The sequence below is a fragment of the Scyliorhinus torazame genome, chromosome 7, assembly GCF_047496885.1.
Source record: "Scyliorhinus torazame isolate Kashiwa2021f chromosome 7, sScyTor2.1, whole genome shotgun sequence".
NCBI classification, from domain to species: Eukaryota; Metazoa; Chordata; class Chondrichthyes; order Carcharhiniformes; family Scyliorhinidae; genus Scyliorhinus; species Scyliorhinus torazame.
Window position 1 is genome coordinate 98,821,277 of NC_092713.1, and position 21,277 is coordinate 98,842,553.

General features: G+C 50.2%; 1 protein-coding gene across 7 annotated transcripts in view; it reads left to right on the plus strand.

Annotated features, from left to right (window-relative positions):
* jak1 (Janus kinase 1) overlaps positions 1-21,277 on the plus strand; it is a 187,945-nt gene that overhangs the window by 89,989 nt on the left and 76,679 nt on the right. For all 7 annotated transcript variants that reach the window (XM_072511125.1, XM_072511128.1, XM_072511126.1 and 4 more), the window contains one exon: positions 14,604-14,958. In XM_072511125.1, coding sequence (XP_072367226.1) covers positions 14,604-14,958 — 355 coding nt within the window. The remainder of the gene's footprint in view (positions 1-14,603; positions 14,959-21,277) is intronic.

Consider the following 21,277-nt stretch of genomic DNA (forward strand, 5'->3'; position numbering starts at 1 on the left):
TGAGTGGACCGGTGGGAGAGAGGGAGTGGACCGGTGGGAGAGAGGGAGTGGACCGGTGAGAGAGAGGGAGTGGACCGGTGAGAGAGAGGGAGTGGACCGGTGAGAGAGAGCAAGAGTGGACCAGTGAGACAGAGAGAGAGATTGAGTGGACCGGTGAGAGAGAGTGTGGACCGGTGGGAGAGAGGGAGTGGACCGGTGAGAGAGAGCAAGAGTGGACCAGTGAGACAGAGAGAGAGAGTGAGTGGACCGGTGAGAGCGAGTGTGGACCGTTGAGAGAGAGAGAATGGACCGGTAAGAGAGAGAGAGAGAGTGGACCGGTGAGAGAGAGAGAGAGTGGACCGGTGAGAGCGAGTGTGGACCGTTGAGAGAGAGAGAGAAAGTGGACCGTTGAGAGAGAGAGAGTGGACCGGTGAGAGAGAGAGAGTGGACCGGTGAGAGAGAGAGAGAGAGAGAGTGGACCGTTGAGAGAGAGAGAGAGAGTGGACCGGTGAGAGAGAGAGAGAGAGAGAGTGGACCGGTGAGAGAGAGAGAGTGGACCGGAGAGAGAGAGAGTGGACCGGTGAGAGAGAGAGAAAGTGGACTGGTGAAAGAGAGAGAAAGTGGACCAGTGAGAGAGAGAGAGAGATAGTGGACTGGTGAGAGAGTGGACCGGTGAGAGAGAAAGTGGACCGGTGCGAGACAGAGAGAGTGGACCGATGAGAGGGAGTGAGTGAACCTGTGTGTGAGAGAGAGAGGGATTGGACCGGAGAGAGAGAGAGAGAGAGAGAGTGGACCGGTGTGAGAGAGAGAGAAAGTGGACCGGTGAGAGAGAGAGAGAGATAGTGGACCTGTGAGGGAGGGAGAGAGAGAGTGGACCGGTGAGAGAGAGAGGGAGTGGACCTGTGAGAGAGAGAGTGTGTACTTGTGAGAGAGAGAGAGAGAGAGAGAGAGTGGACCGGTGAGAGACAGTAGACCGGTGAGAGAGAGGGAGTGGACCGGTGAGAGAGAGGGAGTGGACCGGTGAGAGAGAGGGAGTGGACCGGTGAGAGAGAGCGAGAGTGAACCGGTGAGACAGAGAGAGAGAGTGAGTGGACCGGTGAGAGAGAGTGTGGACCGGTGGGAGAGAGGGATTGGACCGGTGAGAGAGAGAGAGTGGACCGGTGAGAGAGAGTAGAGTGAGTGGACCAATGAGAGAGAGAGTAGAGTGAGTCGACCAGTGAGAGTGAGAGAGAGAGAGTGGACCAGAGAGAGAGAGAGTGAGTGGACCAGTGAGAAAGAGTGTGGACCGGTGAGAGAGAGGGAGTGGACCGGTGAGAGAGAGCGAGAGTGGACCGGTGAGACAGAGAGAGAGAGTGAGTGGACCGGTGAGAGAGAGTGTGGACCGGTGGGAGAGAGGGAGTGGACCGGTGAGAGAGAGGGAGTGGACCGGTGAGAGAGAGAGAGAGTGGACCGGTGAGAGAAAGAGAGAGAGTGTGTGTGGACCGGTGAGAGAGAGAGAGTGGACCGGTGAGAGCGAGTGTGGACCGTTGCGAGAGAGAGAGTGGACCGGTAAGAGAGAGAGAGAGAGTGGACCGGTGAGAGAGAGAGAGTGGACCAGAGAGAGAGAGAGTGGACCGGTGAGAGAGAGAGAGAGCGAGTGTGGACCGTTGAGAGAGAGAGAGAGAGTGGACCGGTGAGAGAGAGAGAGAGAGAGAGAGTGGACCGGTGAGAGAGAGAGAGTGGACCGGTGAGAGAGAGAGTGAGTGGACCGGTGAGAGAGAGAGAGTGGACCGATGAGAGAGAGAGAGTGTACCGGTGAGAGAGAGAGAGAGAGAGAGTGGACCGGTGAGAGAGAGAGAGTGGACCGGTGAGAGAGAGAGAGTGGACCGGTGAGAGAGAGAGAGTGGACCAGAGAGAGAGAGAGTGGACCGGTGAGAGAGAGAGAAAGTGGACTGGTGAAAGAGAGAGAAAGTGGACCAGTGAGAGAGAGAGAGAGATAGTGGACTGGTGAGAGAGTGGACCGGTGAGAGAGAAAGTGGACCGGTGCGAGACAGAGAGAGTGGACCGATGAGAGGGAGAGAGTGAACCTGTGAGAGAGAGAGTGGACCTGTGTGTGAGAGAGAGAGGGATTGGACCGGAGAGAGAGAGAGAGAGAGTGGACCGGTGTGAGAGAGAGAGAGAGTGGACCGGTGAGAGAGAGAGAGAGTGGACCGATGAGAGGGAGAGAGTGAACCTGTGTGAGAGAGAGAGAAAGTGGACCGGTGAGAGAGAGAGAGAGATAGTGGACCTGTGAGGGAGAGAGAGAGAGAGTGGACCGGTGAGAGAGAGAGGGAGTGGACCTGTGAGAGAGAGAGAGAGAGAGAGTGTGTACCTGTGAGAGAGAGAGAGAGAGAGAGAGAGAGAGTGGACCGGTGAGAGACAGTAGACCGGTGAGAGAGAGGGAGTGGACCGGTGAGAGAGAGGGAGTGGACCTGTGAGACAGAGAGAGAGAGTGAGTGGACCGGTGAGAGAGAGTGTGGACCGGTGGGAGAGAGGGAGTGGACCGGTGAGAGAGAGGGAGTGGACCGGTGAGAGAGAGAGAGAGTGGACCGGTGAGAGAAAGAGAGAGAGAGTGTGTGTGGACCGGTGAGAGCGAGTGTGGACCGGTGAGAGCGAGTGTGGACCGTTGAGAGAGAGAGAGAGCGGACCGGTGAGAGACAGAGTGGACCGGTGAGAGAGAGAGAGTGGACCGGTGAGAAAGAGAGAGTGGACCGGTAAGAGAGAGAGAGAGTGGACCGGTGAGAGAGAGAGTGTGGGCCGGTGGGAGAGAGGGAGTGGACCGGTGAGAGAGAGTGTGGACCGGTGGGAGAGAGGGAGTGGACCGGTGAGAGAGAGTGTGGACTGGTGGGAGAGAGGGAGTGGACCGGTGAGAGAGAGGGAGTGGACCGGTGAGAGAGAGAGAGAGAGTGGATCGGTGAGAGAAAGAGAGAGAGTGTGTGTGGACCGGTGAGAGAGAGAGAGTGGACCGGTGAGAGAGAGAGAGTGGACCGGTGAGAGAGAGAGAGTGGACCGGTGAGAGAGAGAGAGTGGACCGGTGAAAAAGAGAGAGTGGACCGGTGAGAGCGAGTGTGGACCGGTGAGAGCGAGTGTGGACCGGTGAGAGAGAGGGAGTGGACCGGTAAGAGAGAGAGAGTGTGGACCGGTAAGAGAGAGAGAGAGAGAGTGGACCGGTGAGAGCGAGTGTGGACCGTTGAGAGAGAGAGTGGACCGGTGAGAGAGAGAGAGTGGACCGGTGAGAGAGAGCGAGTGGACCGGTGAGAGAGAGAGAAAGTGGACTGGTGAAAGAGAGAGAAAGTGGACCAGTGAGAGAGAGAGAGAAAGTGGACCAGTGAGAGAGAGAGAGATAGTGGACTGGTGAGAGAGAGAGAGAGATAGTGGACTGGTGAGAGAGTGGACCGGTGAGAGAGAAAGTGGACCGGTGAGAGACAGAGAGAGTGGACCGATGAGAGGGAGTGAGTGGACCTGTGTGTGAGAGAGAGAGGGATTGGACCGGAGAGAGAGTGGACCGGTGTGAGAGAGAGAGACAGTGGACCGGTGAGAGACAGAGAGAGTGGACCGATGAGAGGGAGTGAGTGGACCTGTGTGTGAGAGAGAGAGGGATTGGACCGGAGAGAGAGTGGACCGGTGAGAGAGAGAGAAAGTGGACCGGTGAGAGACAGAGAGAGTGGACCGATGAGAGGGAGAGAGTGAACCTGTGAGAGAGAGAGTGGACCTGTGTGTGAGAGAGAGAGGGATTGGACCGGAGAGAGAGTGGACCGGTGTGAGAGAGAGAGAGAGAAAGTGGACCGGTGAGAGAGAGAGAGAGAGAGAGAGAGAGTGGACCTGTGTGAGAGAGAGAGGGAGTGGACCGGTGAGAGGGAGAGAGTGAACCTGTGAGAGAGAGTGGACCTGTGTGAGAGAGAGAGAGAGAAAGTGGACCGGTGAGAGAGAGAGAGAGAGAGAGAGAGAGTGGACCGGTGAGAGAGAGTGTGGACCGGTGAGAGAGAGGGAGTGGACCGGTGTGAGAGAGAGAGGGAGTGGACCGGTGAGAGGGAGAGAGTGAACCTGTGAGAGAGAGTGGACCTGTGTGAGAGAGAGAGAGAGAAAGTGGACCGGTGAGAGAGAGAGAGAGAGAGAGAGAGAGAGTGGACCGGTGAGAGAGAGTGTGGACCGGTGAGAGAGAGGGAGTGGACCGGTGAGAGAGAGCGAGAGTGGACCGGTGAGAGAGAGGGAGTGGACCGGTGAGAGCGAGTGTGGACCGTTGAGAGAGAGAGAGTGGACCGGTAAGAGAGAGAGAGAGTGGACCAGTGAGAGAGAGAGAGAGTGGACCGGTGAGAGAGAGAGAGAGTGGACCGGTGAGAGAGAGAGAGTGGACCGGAGAGAGAGAGAGAGTGGACCAGAGAGAGAGAGAGTGGACCGGTGAGAGAGAGAGAAAGTGGACTGGTGAAAGAGAGAGTGGACGGGTGAGAGAGAGAGAGAGTGGACCGGTGAGAGAGAGAGAGAGTGGACCGGTGAGAGAGAGAGAGTGGACCGGTGAGAAAGAGAGAGTGGACCGGTAAGAGAGAGAGAGAGTGGACCAGTGAGAGAGAGAGAGAGTGTGTGTGGGCCGGTAAGAGAGAGAGAGAGAGTGGACCGGTGAGAGAGACAGTGGACCGGAGAGTGAGAGAGAGTGGACCGGAGAGAGAGAGAGAGTGGACCGGAGAGAGAGAGAGAGTGGACCGGAGAGAGAGAGACAGTGGACCGGAGAGAGAGAGAGAGTGGACCGGTGAGAGAGAGAGAAAGTGGACTGGTGAAAGAGGATGTGGACCGGTGAGAGAGAGAGTGGACCGGTGAGAGACCGAGAGAGTGGACCGATGAGAGGGAGAGAGTGAACCTGTGAGAGAGAGAGTGGACCTGTGTGTGAGAGAGAGAGAGAGAGAGTGGACCGGTGAGAGAGAGAGAGAGAGAGAGTGGACCTGTGTGTGAGAGAGAGAGAGAGTGGACCGGTGAGAGAGAGAGTGGACCGGTGTGAGAGAGAGTGGACCGGTGTGAGAGAGAGAGAAAGTGGACCGGTGAGAGAGAGAGAGAGTGGACCGATGAGAGGGAGAGAGTGAACCTGTGAGAGAGAGAGTGGACCTGTGTGTGTGAGGGAGAGAGAGAGTGGACCGGTGAGAGAGAGAGAGAGATAGTGGACCTGTGAGGGAGAGAGAGAGAGAGAGTGGACCGGTGAGGGAGTAGACCTGTGAGAGAGAGAGAGAGATAGTGGACCTGTGAGGGAGAGAGAGAGAGAGAGAGTGGACCGGTGAGAGAGAGAGGGAGTGGACCTGTGAGAGAGAGAGAGAGAGAGTGTACCTGTGAGAGAGAGAGCGAGAGAGTGGACCGGTGAGAGAGAGTAGACCGGTGAGAGAGAGAGTAGACCTGTGAGAGAGAGAGAGAGAGAGTGGACCGGTGAGAGAGACAGTGGACCTGTGAGAGAGAGAGAGAGAGAGTGGACCGGTGAGAAAGACAGTGGACCTGCGAGAGAGAGTGGACCGGTGAGAGAGAGAGAGAGAGTGGACCGGTGAGAGAGAGAGTGGCCCGGTGATAAAGACAGTGGACCTGCGAGAGAGAGTGGACCTGCGAGAGAGAGTGGACCGGTGAGAGAGAGTGGCTCGGCAGGGGAGGGAAAGATAAAGAGAGCGATTGGGCAGGGGAGAGAGAGAGAGCGCAATTGGCAGGGGAAGAGAGTGTGAGCGAGAGCAAAACTGCAATCAGGTGAAGGGTTCAGAGGGCACACGCTTGCTTCTCCAGCCGTTAAGGAATGGTGAAAGCATTTACCTTGTGGAGCTGGGGGTTCCTGCTTTCTGTTACTGCCATCTGGCCCACTCTCTGGGAGTCTCACTCAGTAACCAAGGATTTCAGATTTGGCTCCAATTTGTTGTGTAGAAGCCCAATTAAAGTATGTTAATTATAGAAGTCCAATTAAAATATGTAAATTTTATGTCCATGGTAGCACAAATAAAGCCTCTGGTCCTCACCGTGGGTGTGCTCAAATGGGGGCACATTCCCCATATATAAGACTTTATCCTCTCCCCCACCTGTTATGGTGTTAGCGAGTGCTAAGTCTGTGTTTTATTGTATCTCTCTCACTGTGCATACCCACAAGCAGTTGTAAAAGAATTTACAGTGCTATGGTATAATGTATTATTGGTTTCTGAAACCAGCTAACTAATTGGTTATTATTTACAATCTATTTATAAGATCAAAGTTGGCTCATTGCACCTTAACTACCCCGAATCTCAGCCTCTCCACTGCCCCGCCACTTTTAATTTGCATGAATTCGCTGTGCTTTAAAAGGCAACATTTGGGCTGACTGTTTCCAAATCCTCTCTGGAAAAATGGTCAAAGGATTGGAAACGCGACACTCCTCCACTTCCTCCCACCTCTACTTGATTCTCATGTTACATTTACTACAGTTCACTGGTTTCTCCCCACACAAACTCAGTCTTTCAGGCTGTTCAAAGCTGTGTTGGTATTTGCAAAAGATGGAAAAGATAACACTCTTTGAGGTCTTGCTTGTTTTCAAGTTGCCAGCATGCTGGCCAGGTCCTGCAGATATCCTTGCAAAACGAAAATGGATCATACACCAGGGTTACTTGTAAAAAAGCATATGGGAGGGTTAATATGTGCGGGAGAAACCCATTGTATAAGTTCTGTATTATGTTTGATTGATATGTTTATGTTTTGCTCTGTTTTCTCTTTTTCTTTTCTGTTACGGGGGGGGGGGGGGGGGGGGGGGTTAATTGGTTGAAAGTTTTTGTTGGAAAAACTTTGAATAAACATATTTTTTAAAAAGAGGTGGGGCATGCTGCTGCTTTCCCTGGCGGGCAGGGTGCAGTCCGTAAAGATTTTTTTTTAATTAAAAAAAAAAAATTTTATTCTCCTTTTTCACATTTTCTCCCACATTTACATCCATCAACAATAACCAATAATCAGCAAGATATGTCAGTCCCCATAATAACAACAATCCCATCTACCCACCAACCCCCAAACCTCAACCCACATGTTTACATAAACAAATGACAAAAAGGAATCAGGGATTACCCGTAGTCACCCTTAATCTTACACAGCTCTCCCCCCCCCCCCCCCCCCCCCCAAGGTCTCCAGCTCCTCCCGTCCACTGCCTCTTGTAAAACTCCTCCTCCCAACCTCGGTTCCTTCCCCCCAACTTTCCACCCTGGCTAGACCACTCGGACCCTGTTCTGCCAGGCTCCAATGGCCGCAGCCCCTCCCCCCACCTCACTCCCGTTCACTGGCCGGCTTAAACCGGCCAGCGTGGAGGCCCCCGCCCGGGTCCCTTTCCCACTTGCCCGGCCCTATGAAAGCCCAAAGATCCCCTTTTAGCACACAAACCCCGCATATCCACCTACACCCCAAAGAACCCTCATTTCGAGTGAAAGTCCCGCCCCTTCCCTTGTCCAAATATATACCACATTGGCTCCTTTAGCCTCTACACCCGCTCAGTGATACAAAAAAGAAGAAAATACAGTCATGAGGTTACATCGACACATGGCCATTCCTCAATTTGTCAGTTCTGCCACAGTCCTTCTGCTTTCGCAAACTCCTCCGCTGCTTCTGCAGTTCCAAAATAAAAGTCCCTGAGCTTGTAAATCACCCTCAGCTTCGCTGGATATACAATGCCGCACCGCACCTTGCTAATGTACAGTGCCCTCTTCATCCGGTTGAAGGCAGCCCGCCTCCTTGCCAGCTCCACCATAAAGTCCTGGTATACACGTATACCAGCTCCTGCCCACTGCACCACCCGCTTCTGCTTGGCCCAGCTCAGGACCTTCTCCTTCACCCTGTACCTATGGAAGCACAGAGTCACTGCCCTTGGCGGCTCACTCGCCTTTGGTACAGGCCTCCACGACCGATGAGCCCGATCCAGTTCATATCGGGAGGGATCCTCCCCCTCCCCCAATAGTTTTGCCAGCATCGCGGCAAAATGCTCAGTCGGCTTTGGTCCTTCAACTCCTTCGGGGAGCCCCACAATCCTCAAATTTTGTCGCCTGGATCTGTTTTCCAGGTCTTTCATTTTTCCTCGCAGATCCTTGTTAGTGTCCATCACCGTCCGCATCTCTTTCCCCATCGAGGCAAGTTGATCACCGTGCTGCAATAACGTCTCCTCCACTTCCTTCAGCGCCTCCCCTTGCTCTCGCACCTCCGCCACTGCGCTCGCCACCTCCGTCCTCACCGGGGAAACCGCCTCCTCCACCAGCACATACAAAACCTCCCTCATCTCCTTCCTCACCGTCTCCATGCATTTCGCAAACTGCTTTTCAAATTCCACAGCCATCACCTTAGTTATTTCTTCAGCCGTAAGCAGTGCGGCCTTCCCTGGTGCTCCAGCCTCCATTTTCCTCGGTGACCCCGCGGTGACCTTTCCACTCCCCGACAGGCCTTCAGCTGTTTTTTTTCCGGCCGTTTGTTTGCTCACCCTCGACATTTTTCTTTAGTTTTTTTTCCTCCTGTGTCTTCACTGTGCCTCCTCCGTGCCTTCTCCCTGCTTCTGCCGCCTCCGTGGACCCTGGGACCGGGCTTAAAGCCCCGAAAATGCCGTTCCCGAACGGGAGCCCTCCATTGTGCGGCCGCCTCCCGCCCGCCGTCACCGGAAGCCGCAGTCCGTAAAGATGACGGTCCTCCCCAGGTTCTTGTTCGTCTTCCAGTGCCTTCCCATTCTCATCCCCAAGTCCTTTTTCAAGCGGGTAAATAGGATTATTACGGGATTTGTGTCGGCAAACAGGACCCCGCGGGAGACTGTTCTTGGAGCGAAGTCAGGGGGTGGGGGGTTGGTGCTGCCGAACGTTTGCAGCTATTACTGGGCAGCGAATATATCCATAATTCGGAAATGGGTAATGGAGGGAGAGGGGGCGGCGTGGAAACGGTTGGAAGCGGTGTCTTGTAAAAATACTAGCTTGGGGGCACTGATAACGGCGCTGTTGCCACTTCCGCCAACGTGCTATACCACAAGCCCAGTGGTGGCGTCGACATTGGGGATCTGGGGGCAGTGGAGACGGCACAGGGGGGAGGCAAGAGCTTCAGGGGGGAGGCAAGGGCTTCAGTCTGGGCCCCGATACGGAACAATCACATGTTTGTTCCGGGTAGAATAGATGGGGGGTTCCTAAGTTGGCACAGGGTGGGTATCAAAAAGATGGGGGACTTGTTCATTGATGGAACTTTTGCTAGTCTGAGGGCACTGGAGGAGAAATTTGGGCCAACCCCGGGGAATACCTTTAGGTACATGCAGGTTCGGGCGTTCGTGAAAAAGCAGGTGGGGAATTCCCGCTGCTGCCTGCCGGAGGATACAGGACAGGGTGGTCTCGGGCATGTGGGTAGGGGATGGCAAGATATCGGAAATATATCAGGAGCTGCAGGAAATGGAGGAGGCCTCGGTGGAGGAGCTGAAGGGCAAGTGGGAGGAGGAGCTGGATGAGGGTCTGTGGGCTGACGCCCTGGGCAGGGTCAATTCCTCCTCATCTTGCGCCAGGCTTAGCCTGATTCAGATTAAGGTGGTGCACCGGGCGCATATGACAGGGGCGAGGATGAGTAAGTTCTTTGGGGTGGAGGACAGGTGTGTGAGGTGCTCAGGCAGCCCAGCAAATCATGTCCATATGTTTTGGGCATGCCCGGCAGTTACAGGATTTTGGAAAGGCTTCGCAAAGGCTATGTCCAAGGTCTTGGATACTCAGGTAAAACAGAGCTGGGGGATAGCAATATTTGGGGTATCAGACGATCCGGGAGTGCAGGAGCCGAAAGAGGCCGGAGTTCTGGCCTTTGCCTCCTTGGTAGCCCGGAGAAGGCTCTTGTTAATGTGGAGGGACGCGAAGCCCCCAAGGGTAGCGGCTTGGGTCAGTGACATGGCGGGATTTCTCAGGTTGGAGAGGATAAAGTTTGCCTTGCGAGGGTCCTTGCAGGGGTTCTCCAGGCGGTGGCAACCGTTCCTTGACTTCCTCGCAGAACGTTAGGTGGAGGTCAGCAGCAGCAGCAAACCAGGGGGGTGGGGGTGGAATGTGAAGGTGGGGGGGGAATGGGAAGGTGGGGGGGGGAATGGGAAGGTGGGGGGAGGGGGGGAATGGGAAGGTGGGGGGGGGAAATGGGAAGGTGGGGGGAGGGGGGGAATGGGAAGGTGGGGGGGGGGGGGTTTGGACGGTGGATGGATTTTGTTTGTAAAGGGCAGATACCCCAACTTGTTTTGTTAAATTGTTAAAGGGTTAAGTTGTTTTCCGTTTTATTGCTATGTTTTCTTTTCGTTGTTTTTCTTATTGAAAACTTTTGAATAAAAACAAATTTTAAAAATTAAAAAAAAAGAAAATGGATCATACATCCAGGACAAAGCAGCTCGCTTGATTGGCACCCCATCCACAAACATTCACTCCCTCCATCAGTGGTAGCCGTGTGTACTATTTACAAGATGCACTGCAGGAACTCACCAAGGTTCCTTAAGCAGCTACTTCCAAATCCACGACCATTACCATCTAGAAGGACAAGAGCAACAGATAGCTGGGGACCCCACCACCTGGAGGTTCCCCTCCAAGTCACTCACCATCCTGAATTGGAAATATATGTCCGTTCCTTCATTGTCGCTAGGTCAAAATCCTGGAATTTCCTCCCTAACAGCACAGTGGGTATACCTACATCTCCGGGACTGCAGCAGTTCAAGAAAGTAGCTCACCACCACCTTCTGAAGGGCAACTGGGGATGGGCAATAAATGTTGGTCTAGCCAGCGATGCCCACATCCCTTAAATAAATTATTAAAAATTATATTACTGGCCGCAAGACACCTCTTCAGGCATTGCTTCTCGGGCCATGTTTTGTGCTTGTTTTGTTGAAATCATACATTTGTGTGGGACTGAGTGTGTATGAGAAAAGGATATGGGATGAGATTCCTGGCCTCCCCGTGGCCTGTTTCTCAGTGGCGGGGGGCAGCCCGTTGTTGACCAGCGGTGGGATCTTCTGGTCCTGCCACTGTCAATGGGATTTACCATTGAATCCACCCCTCATCGCCGGGAAACCTGCGGCAGGGGTGTGCCATTGGAGGGGCCAAAAGATCCTGCTGGTGTGAACAGCCGGAAGATCTCGCCTGTGGAGTGGGTTGTCTATGAAACCACTATTGAACAATTATCTATAATGAGCTGGGACAGAAAGTAATTCATTATCACATTTCCTGATTTCGGTATGCCTTTCACACGAGTTGATGCTATCGCAACCCCTCCCTCTATCGCAACCCCTCCCTCTATCTCAACCCCCCCCCCCCCCTTGCAACTCTTCCCACGCTCACACCCTTGGCCCCTCTCCCTTCCTCGCACCTTCTCCCTCCCTCGCACTGAGTGTGTGTGTGAGGTGTGGGCGGGGGGAGAGTGTGTGGGCGTGGGGGGGGAGAGTGTATGCGAGATGTTGGCGGGAGGGGGGATAGAGTGTGTGTGAGGAATGGGCTTTGACCTTCAGATCCTGGGGTTGGGGAGGTGGCCGGAAATTAAGTTGAGCATGGGGTCCCACGAACTGTCAAGCTGCCTCTGGTCCTGATGTAGTCTGAATATACATTTTAGCTGCATAGGATAGATTGAAACTTTCTTGAGCCTGCCAATAGCCTTTGTATCTGTTGTCAGATCAAGAGGTCGTTCCCATCTATGCTTGCTCCCTTGCTTCACTGACCTCATGAAATGATGATGTCCTGACAAGTCCGACGGGGAAGTTCTCCTTGCACTCGTCTCATTATATTCACCTCATGCATAAGAACATGAGGAAACACTCAAAGGACAAAGAACATTACAGCACAGGAACAGGCCCTTCGGACCACCAAGCCTGCGCCAATCCAGATTCCTTATTTAGACCTACTACTTATTGCCCAAACAATCTGTATCCCTCCATTCCCCGCCCGTTCATGTGTACATCTTAAACTCAGATCCTCAAGGCTGCTCATACATCCTTTTGCTGAAGTAAATTTATTCCCTGCTTCCCAATGGCCATTGCCTTTAAATGGATGCTACAGCCTAAGTGTCGTTTCTCTCAATCACTGACTGATTTTACTCACTATTTAATAGATGCCACAGCTAGTTAAATAGGAATTTCACATTGAAAGCTCCCAGAGGCATCCTGCTCTGCAGACAATAAATCATTCTAAATACGTAACGTGATTTGAATTAGGAGAAATGATGTGGGTCAGGCTGAACACCATCATGTCTGGATTGCAGTATCTTTTATGTTCTCATTTGATTTTCCCTTCACGGTGAATTGTGTTATGATGATGTAAGACACATCACATGCCATGACATTAGTGAAATGGGAAACCAGGGATGGTGGTATATAAACAGACAGCCAAAACACCACTGCTAGCTTTCCACTAGTCCCCTGGCTAAAATAGAAATCACCTAATTAAAACTATGGGACACTTTACCACACTGTATCTTCCATCATCTCTAACTGCTACCCCCTGAATGATCATATCAACATCTCCAGTTTTTTTTTTACTAATGGTGGAATCTTGCAAGGCAATGACAGCAACAGCTGTTACTTACAACCATAGAATTCCTACAGTGCAGAAGGAGGCCATTCAGCCCATCAAATATGCACCGACCCTCTGAAGGAGTATCCTACCTAGGCCCACTCCCCTGCCCTATCCCCATAACCCCACCTAACCTGCACATCTTTGAACACTAAGGGACAATTTAGCATGGCCAATCCACCTAACCTGCAAGTCTTTGGAATGTGGGAGGAAACCAGAGACCCAGAGGAAACCCACGCAGACACAGGGGAACAGCACAAACTCCACACAGACAGTCACCCAAGGTCGGAATTGAACCCTGGCCCCTGGCAAAATATCAATAGGCACCTCACAGAAATGTTAAGGAACAAACTTTGACACTGAGCTACATAAGGAGATATTAGGATAGATGACCAAAAGCATTGGGCGTAGAGGGAGGCTTAAGGAGCTACATATTAGAAATCAGTTGGTGAGGTTTATCAGAGAGGTGCAAATAAGATCCAAGCAGTTTAAACTGCAGGTAAAGCTAACCAGGTAGGGGCAGCACGGTGGCGCAGTGGTTAGCACTGTTTCCTCATGGCACCGAGGACCCAGGTTTGATCCCGACTCTGGGTCACTGTCCGTGTGGAGTTAGTACATCCTCCCTGTGTCTGCATGGGTCTCACCCCCACAACCCAAAGATGTGCAGGCTAGGTGGATTGGCCACACGAAATTGCCCTTAATTGGAAAAAAGAATTGGGTACTCTAAATGTATTTTTAAAAAGCTGACCAGGTTTAGTGTTATCTTGAATCTGATTGAATACTAAGACTGACCAAAAATAAGTATAGCAAGCACATTAACCACAACAGGGTGGCATGGTTTCAATTTAAAAAAAATTAAAGCTTAATTTCATGTCCATTCTTTTTATTTCTTTTTTTCCTATAAATTTAGACTACCAATTCTTTTTTTCCAATTAAGGGGCAATTTAGCGTGGCCAATCCACCTAGCCTGCACATCTTTGGGTTGTGGGGGTGAAACCCACGCAGACACGGGGAGATTGTGCAAAATCCACACGGACAGTGACCCAGGGCTTGGTTTGAACCCAGGTCCTCAGCGCTGTCGGCAGCAGTGCTAACCACTGCGCCACCGTGCCTCCCGAATTTCATGTCCATTCCTAATTGCCCTTACAGCCCATGTCATATTAGGACACCCACAGGGCTTTTTTGGGGGGGGAGTTCCAGGATTTTGACCCAGCGATTAATGATACAGCTCCAAGTCAAGAGGGTATTGCTGGGAGTGTTTTTCCCATGCGTCTATTGCCTTTGCTCTTCTAGGTGGTAGAGACTTGGGTTTGGAAGGTACTGTTGAAGGAACCTTGCAAAGTTCCTGCAGCGCATCTTGTAGATGGTAGACACTTGTGTCTGCCATCGAGGGAGTGAATGTTTAAGATGGCAGATTGGGTATTTCCTCCAAGTTGGAGAGACAAAAATGAAACAGCAGGCCATGTGATGTCCAGAGGCACATACAGGAATACATCTGCTGAGGGGCACAGATAAAAGGGAGGAGGGCCACAAATATTTATTGAGCCACATTCAGCGTTCTTTCAGCTGTCAGAGCTTTGATCATTGGTAACTATAGAAGGAAACTCCTCATGTCTGTATTTTGAAAGCGATTTCTGTCACACTGACACATCAGTATAGTTGTGATTATTAGTCAAATATAGTTTAACCGTTAAAATGCACCAAGTGCCTTCAGTTGTCAAGGAATTTAGTGTTATATTTATTATGTTTTCCATTTCTGTTCTAACTCTTAATGTGATGGTACATGAACTTGAAGGATGTTGATGGACAACACAGGACCTTGGAATGTGCAGGGCTGCAACACCCAAATCTCATAGACAGTGGTTCTGTAGTATTAGCCTCTTTGAGTATCAGGTAATGCCACCATATCCCACTGGGTATGGAGTTAATTTGGAAAAGAAGAACTGAGATATCACATCCTGTATGGTAATAAAGTAAAACTGTCATCTAAAATTAAAAAAAACAAAGTAATGCTAATTGTAGTGTTGTCTCACAGTGCAGAATCAAAATAAAGAAAGAGAAGGTAACATATTATTGGAAAATACAATTTTCCTTGCTTTCTTTCAGCTATAAGCATTACATTCCTGAAACATTGAACCAGAACATCAAACAGCGAAACATTCTGACCAGGTGTCGAATCAATAACGTCTTCAAAAATTTTCTGAAAGAGTTCAACAATAGAACAGTGTGCGATAGCAACGTGTCCCCTCATGACCTCAAGGTCAAGTACCTGGCTACCCTTGAGTCTTTGACAAAGAATTTTGGGGCGGAAATGTACAAACCAACAAGCCTGTTGATTTCAACAGAAAATGAACGGGTAATGACAAACTATGAGCCCTTTGAGAAGGAGCAAAAAGAGCAAGAACATGAGGTGATGATCACAGGAAGTGAGGGAATAAAATGGAGACGTGCGCCAAAAGAGGTAAGAGTTTATTCCCTGCCCCCACCTTGAAACACATTTGCTGGTCTACCTCATGTGGTCATGTTCATGCATGTATAAAATAAATTGACCCCATAAAAATCTAGCATTCTCCTTAGCAAAAAGGTGAATAGAGAAATAAATTACGTTCCTCATGTTGCTGCCATGATACAAATAAGTCAATCTGCAGATGCAACTTTGTTTTAGTTGGATAAATAAAGATGTAATTCTGGCCGTTCCTGGTGTGTGTTATATTGTTGGACAATGCACATCAAAACACAACCAGAGTCAGGCCCAAGAATCACATGAAAGTGGGTAGTAATTTGACTGTGTTGACAGAATGAACAATGGGGAAAGTGGAAGAATATATCAGCTATTCAGAAGTCTGCACTGTGTGTTGTGCCATTCATGGAAGAGGGAGGAAGTTATTGGAATGAAGCATATTCAAGATTATTAGTCATATTTTACTGTTTACTTTTTACTGCTCGTGTCTACTCAGTGCCACATGACAGGAAAAGAACAGAGGCAATTTCATTTTAGGTGCAATCTGTTTCTCAGGATCTTTGCTGCAACAAAACTGTTCTTGCACAATGTCCTGCAAAAGAAAAACAACATTGAAAGAAAGCACAGACGCCTGGGATGGGAGACAAGTTTTAGTGTTGCGCTCTAAGCAGTTCCTTTCGTGATCACTAAAATCCATCAAGCTTGACACTGGAGCCCGAGTCAGAAACACTGGGTGAAATTGATCTTCAACAATATATCAATGGAAAGAAAATCTGCATGGGTTGGAAAATAGACTGCTATTTATTACCCATTTTGAGCTACTGTTGAAGACCAAGTTCACCCCCTGCAGTTATTTTATAGAAAATATTAATTGCTGCTGACAACCACATTGGTAGTGTTCAGCTCAAGGGAGTTTGTTATTTGTAATAAGATGTGTAAGACTGTTTCTACATGTCGGTGTGTTATCTACAAGGAAGTGGCTGTGTTTTTTTTACTGAAACCACTTCCTCTGTCAACTCAGGGTAAAGTGTTTTGAGTATGTGAGTTTTGAACTGGAGGGGTGAGAGAGTGTGTGTGTGAGAGAGAGAGAGGGAGAAGTGCAATGCTTTGCTGATGATAGCATGTTGCTCTGCCGAGATTTAAAATTACAATGGGCCAACACTCCATTGGGTAATCTGAGTCTCCGAAAAGGATCTGGACCCCAGTTTTGATCTAACATGCTTGTGCGAAATGGCTAAGTTGGGGGTCGAGTAACCAATGTACATCCCACCCAATTTTACGCTCCATTGAATCTGACCTGAATACGCCTCAATCTCGAATCCCCAGTAAGAAAACTTCCATTATCTACACATATATAGCCCCAACATGTGAAAGTAAGAGTTAGATGGACTTTGTAACCTTCAGCATGTCCACTTTATTTTAAGGGAGTACATCAGAAAAGAGTAACCAACCTGATACCAAGGTTAAGGAGAATCATTAAATCACTACATTGCAGAAGGAGGCCATTCGGCTAAAAGAGCACGTCACCCAAGCCCACTCCCCTGCCCTATCCCAATAACCTCCTAACCTAATCTACACATCTTTGGACACTAAGGGGCAATTAAGCATGGACAATCCACCTAACCTACACATCTTTGAACTGTGGGTGGGGGGGAAACTGGAGCACCCCAAGGAAACTGGCACAGACACTGGGAGAACGTGCAAACTCTGCACAGTCACTCAAGACACGGAATTGAACCCGGGTCCCTGGTGTTGTGAGGTAGCAGTGCTAACCACTGTGCCGCCCCCCAATAGCTGAGGTATCACAAAAGTTCGGAGAACCTAGGATTGTTTGCTCTGGAGAAGGAAGGCTCAAAGCATATTGTTGCTAACTTTCCGTAGGTTCAATTGCTCTGTTTTATTACCTTTGCTCTCGAGTCGCCAGGTATCTTTATGATACCGCCACGAGGTTCAAGTCCGAGTAATGATCAATAACCCAATACACCGATTAGTAAGATTCAAATCAAAGCACATTTATTATACACAGAAACCGCTACTCATGCTCAAATTCTACATCTAAGCTACTTCTACAACTAACAGGCCTATACTTAACTTCGGACTGGCCCACTAGGTCAGGGGAACAAATGGCCTTTCGTTCGGGTTCTGAGTCTGCGGGATTAGAAGTTGGTACGGATTGGTAGCTAGGAGCACCTATCTCGTAGCGAGCGTTGAATTAAGACTTACTTTGTTCGGTGGTCACTGCACCGGTCACAGTCAATGTTGGTTCGTGTTGCTGGGTGACCCGGGCAGGACGAAGAGGTGAAGAGAGCGATTTGAACTTGGGGCTTAACTCTTATAGTCCCCAGGGGCTGCCCGCCTTTCAGGGCGGACCCTGTACCTGGTCCCAAGTGATTGGACTTTGTCCCAGTCGCTTGGTTCGATTTCTCCAATACTGGAGCGGTTCCCTGATCGATGGGCGGTCTTGAGGAGCTCGTTCACCTCCTTTGTGTTGGCTCCTGCTGGCGCCGAGGAGTCTGGCTTTGCTTTGTGTGTCCAAAATGTTACTTATTGTTCCTGGGGATTGCTCATCAGTATGCAGATGGCTGCTACATTGTTTTGCTGATGGTCACTGGTATCGATGTTGTCTGGCCTTTGCAGAGGTAAATACACAGCAAACCTGCAGCTGCTGGTTTCTGTCTATGTTGGCTGACTTTCCCATCAGCCTTTGCCGTTCGCCATTTTAAATCGGGAGTTGGCCAATTTAGGTGGCTACACACCCTCCTTGTGATCCTAACGCGAAGCGTGAAGGATCACATAACTACGTTGCTTTCCATTCCCTGACCTGGGGAGCACTTCTTTCATGGCCTCTACACTGACCATAACTATGCAAAAACATTTTTAACTGACAATTCTAAGGGGCGCTATGTCAAACAGGGACATGCATTACAAAACAATAAAAAAGTGGGAACCTCTAACTATCCTTAATACGCTACCCTCACTCAAACATTTCATCACTCTAACTTCCCCAATCATACAAACAAAATCATAGCAGTCTATACACATTTTTTCTGGCTTGGCAGTCAAGCTCAGGATCGTACAATTGCTCATGAACATTTCTTTACATTTCTTTATTTACAATCAAACCGCAAATGAATGCTCTTTATTATAGATCGCGGGGGTCAGGGGTCTGGTCGTATCCGAAAATAGGGGATCTGATCCTATATACCGGGGTGCGAGCGCGGTAGGCTCTCCTTTTCCATTTTTTTAGACGCATAGTCTGCACGATGCAGCAGAGTATCGCCAATACCAACAAGGATTCTATTACGTAGGACAGGGAGTACCAGGTTATAAACCTGTCACACCAAGATGGTGCGGTGTCGCTGGTGACTGGGCTCTGGGTACTGTGGGGAAGTGAATCATTAACGGCTGGGGGACTTGAGGTCATGGGGTTCGCGTTCACGCGCAACCAAATGTCCATTATCATGATGCACAATCCGGAGGATGTCCTCATGGTGCGTCTTCTTTCACGTCACTTCTCTTCTCTTCCCTTCTCTTCTCTGGTCCTGGAGCTTCTGGAGTTCTGGGGAAACAAGCATAGTGTCTGTAACTATCTTGGTTTAACATCTCATACGATAGTCTGTCTGTCCTTTAGTGCCAATTACTCCCTTTATAATTGGTCACTATGTGTGACTCCCTCATTTTTCTTTTCAAAAACCGAATTTTAGGACAAGACACACTTGCAAATAATGAACCAGTGCGAGCCGTCTCGCAGGCTGTGCGATTTACCATCCAAATGTTTCAGGATGTAAATAGCATATGGTAAGCAACCTAAGGGTTACCTGAAACAAAACAAAACTTTAAGAACTAAAATTTCCAAAATGAGGTGCGTATGGGCCGCGACGGGTAAGAGTTGGATGGAGTCCCCGGGTAGGACGGCTACCAATGCCGTGTCTCCCCTACCCGAGCGTAGTTGACCAGAGGGGGGGGTTCCCAGGCAGGGCGGGTCCCAAGCCGTTTCTCCACTGCCTGAGCAACCGACAAGAACAGGCAAGAAATGTGGTCATCGTGGGGGGCTGCCATAGTGGTTCTTCCCTCGAACCAGAAGGGCAGTTATGAACGGGCGTGTGGTATCTGTCGACAGACGAGTTCCGCTGAACTGGCGTCTGGGACCTTAACAAGTCTCTGGGCAAGTCCTCAGAGGTTTCGGCCGAAAAGGCGTGGGGCCGTGGAAATTTTTTTTTCCTGTCTGACATACAACATTTAACAAAACACTACAAACAACATAAAACATGCTGCAGGTTCCATCAGAAAGGACACCGTTTCTCCCAAGCGGTTCCTTTAAAACATCATCTGGACACCTCAGTTATCGGTTGCGAACAGGGTCGCAAAGGGGTTCTCGTTTTGGGAGTCAGACTCAAGGTCGTCATCTTCTCCCGGATGCCAAACTCTTGAATGTATTAAGGTTGATAAGGCTGCATGGTGTGATTTGGGGTCGCTCTCGTCGTTTCGGACGAGTGTGTATGAGTTGCCTCTGTGCCAATAGGTGGTGTCTAGTTGTGTGGGGACGGAATCGGGGTCGTCATTGTGGGTCGGTGGTGGGGTTTGTTTAGGAAGGTGATCATGAAGGGATCACTCGGATCGTAGTCGGATTCGCTGAGTGTGGGTCCTGTTGCATGGGGATAGTAGGGAGGCGTGCTGTGGCTATCGTCCGAGTCACAGTCGCTGTCTGCGCTGCAGTCGGTGGGCGTTCCGGGGCAGAGTGTACATTTTGGGGGTGGAGTCGAGGTCGAGTCTGTGGCTGGGCTGGACGTGTTGGGGGATGGTAGGGTTACGTTGGCTGCGGGCGGGGTGTAGTGTGCTGCGTCGAGCATGATGTGGTGTGAGTGGTTAGACTGTGTTCCATATGCCTTCAGCTGGTTGATATGGAACCACGCAGTCTTTCCGTTGGGATACTTTATCTTATATACGGAAGGGCTTACTTTGTCCGCAATGGAGTACGGACCCGAGTAATTTGGTGACAGGAATGTGCTGGGGTTGTATACAGGGAGCATGACTTGCTGTCCGACACTGTACTCAGTCGCATGCACTGTCTTATCGAAACAAGCCTTGCTCTGTTTCTTTCGTGTGCCCAATTTCACTTAGGCTGCTAGCTGAGCCGTTTTAACATTTTCCACTAATTGCTCTACTGCTTTCTCGTGTGTGAGGGCTGTCACTTTGGGGCTGGTCAAGTCTAAACCTAATAAAAATTCTGTGCCTTTCATGGGGCGTCCGGTCATGAGGGTGTGCGTGGTGTAACCTGTGGAAGTTGAAATTGTATTACGCAAAAACATCAGCGCAAAAGGGAGGACTGAGTCCCAAGTGGTGTTGTTTTGCTGGACCATTTTTCTGAGGGTGGATTTTAGGATCCGATTCATGCGCTCCACGATACCACTCGACTGTGGGTGGTATGCTATATGAATTTTTGGGTGATGCCAAATATCGTGAGGACGTTCTGCATGACACGTCCCGTAAAATGGGAGCCTTGGTCGGATTCAATGCTGCGGGGGAGTCCCCATCTTGTAACGGTGTGGTGGGTCAAAATCTTGGCTGTGGTTTTTGCAGTGTTTGTGCGGGCTGGGAATGCTTCCACCCATTTCGTAAACGTGTCTATCACCACGAGTACATATTTGTAACCATTCCTGCAAGGGGGCAATGGTCCTATAAAATCAATCTGGAGGTTAGTCCAGGGGCCATTAACGGGTCGGGTGAAGCTAAACTCAGCCTTTTTGGCATATCTGTCCGGATTATTCTGGGCGCAGGTAAGACAATTCTCGATGTAGTGACTTACATCGGCCTTTAAATTCAGCCACCAACAAAGCTGCTTGAGGTGGGCTGTAGTGGGATCGATTCCCTGATGTCCATGACTGTCATGGAATAAACAAATCAGTTGATTCCTGTCCTGTTCAGAATGCTCAGAGCATTTTTAAACCTCTCGTAGGAGGCGGGATACTTTCCTTTTACAATCTCCCTGAGATTGCTGTCCTGCTTCTGGGCCTCCACTAGATCCTCGATCTTTGTCTGTGAGACCTGAACTGCATTCACTGGTGTTCTTTCGGGGGGTGTCCAACAATATCCGTGTCTGGAACCTGCTTTAGCCAGTGCGTCGGCTTTCACATTTCCAGGGAGGGAGGAACGATGGTGACTTCGAACTTTGACTATCCCAAAAGTCCTGTTCTGTGCTCTCTCTAAAATGTGACGGAGCAATGGGGCTGAGGGGAGGGGTCTTCCGTCTGCGGAAACAAATCCTCTTGCTTTCCACAGGGGCAGGAATTCCGTGAGGCTGTTGCAGACATAGAGGCTG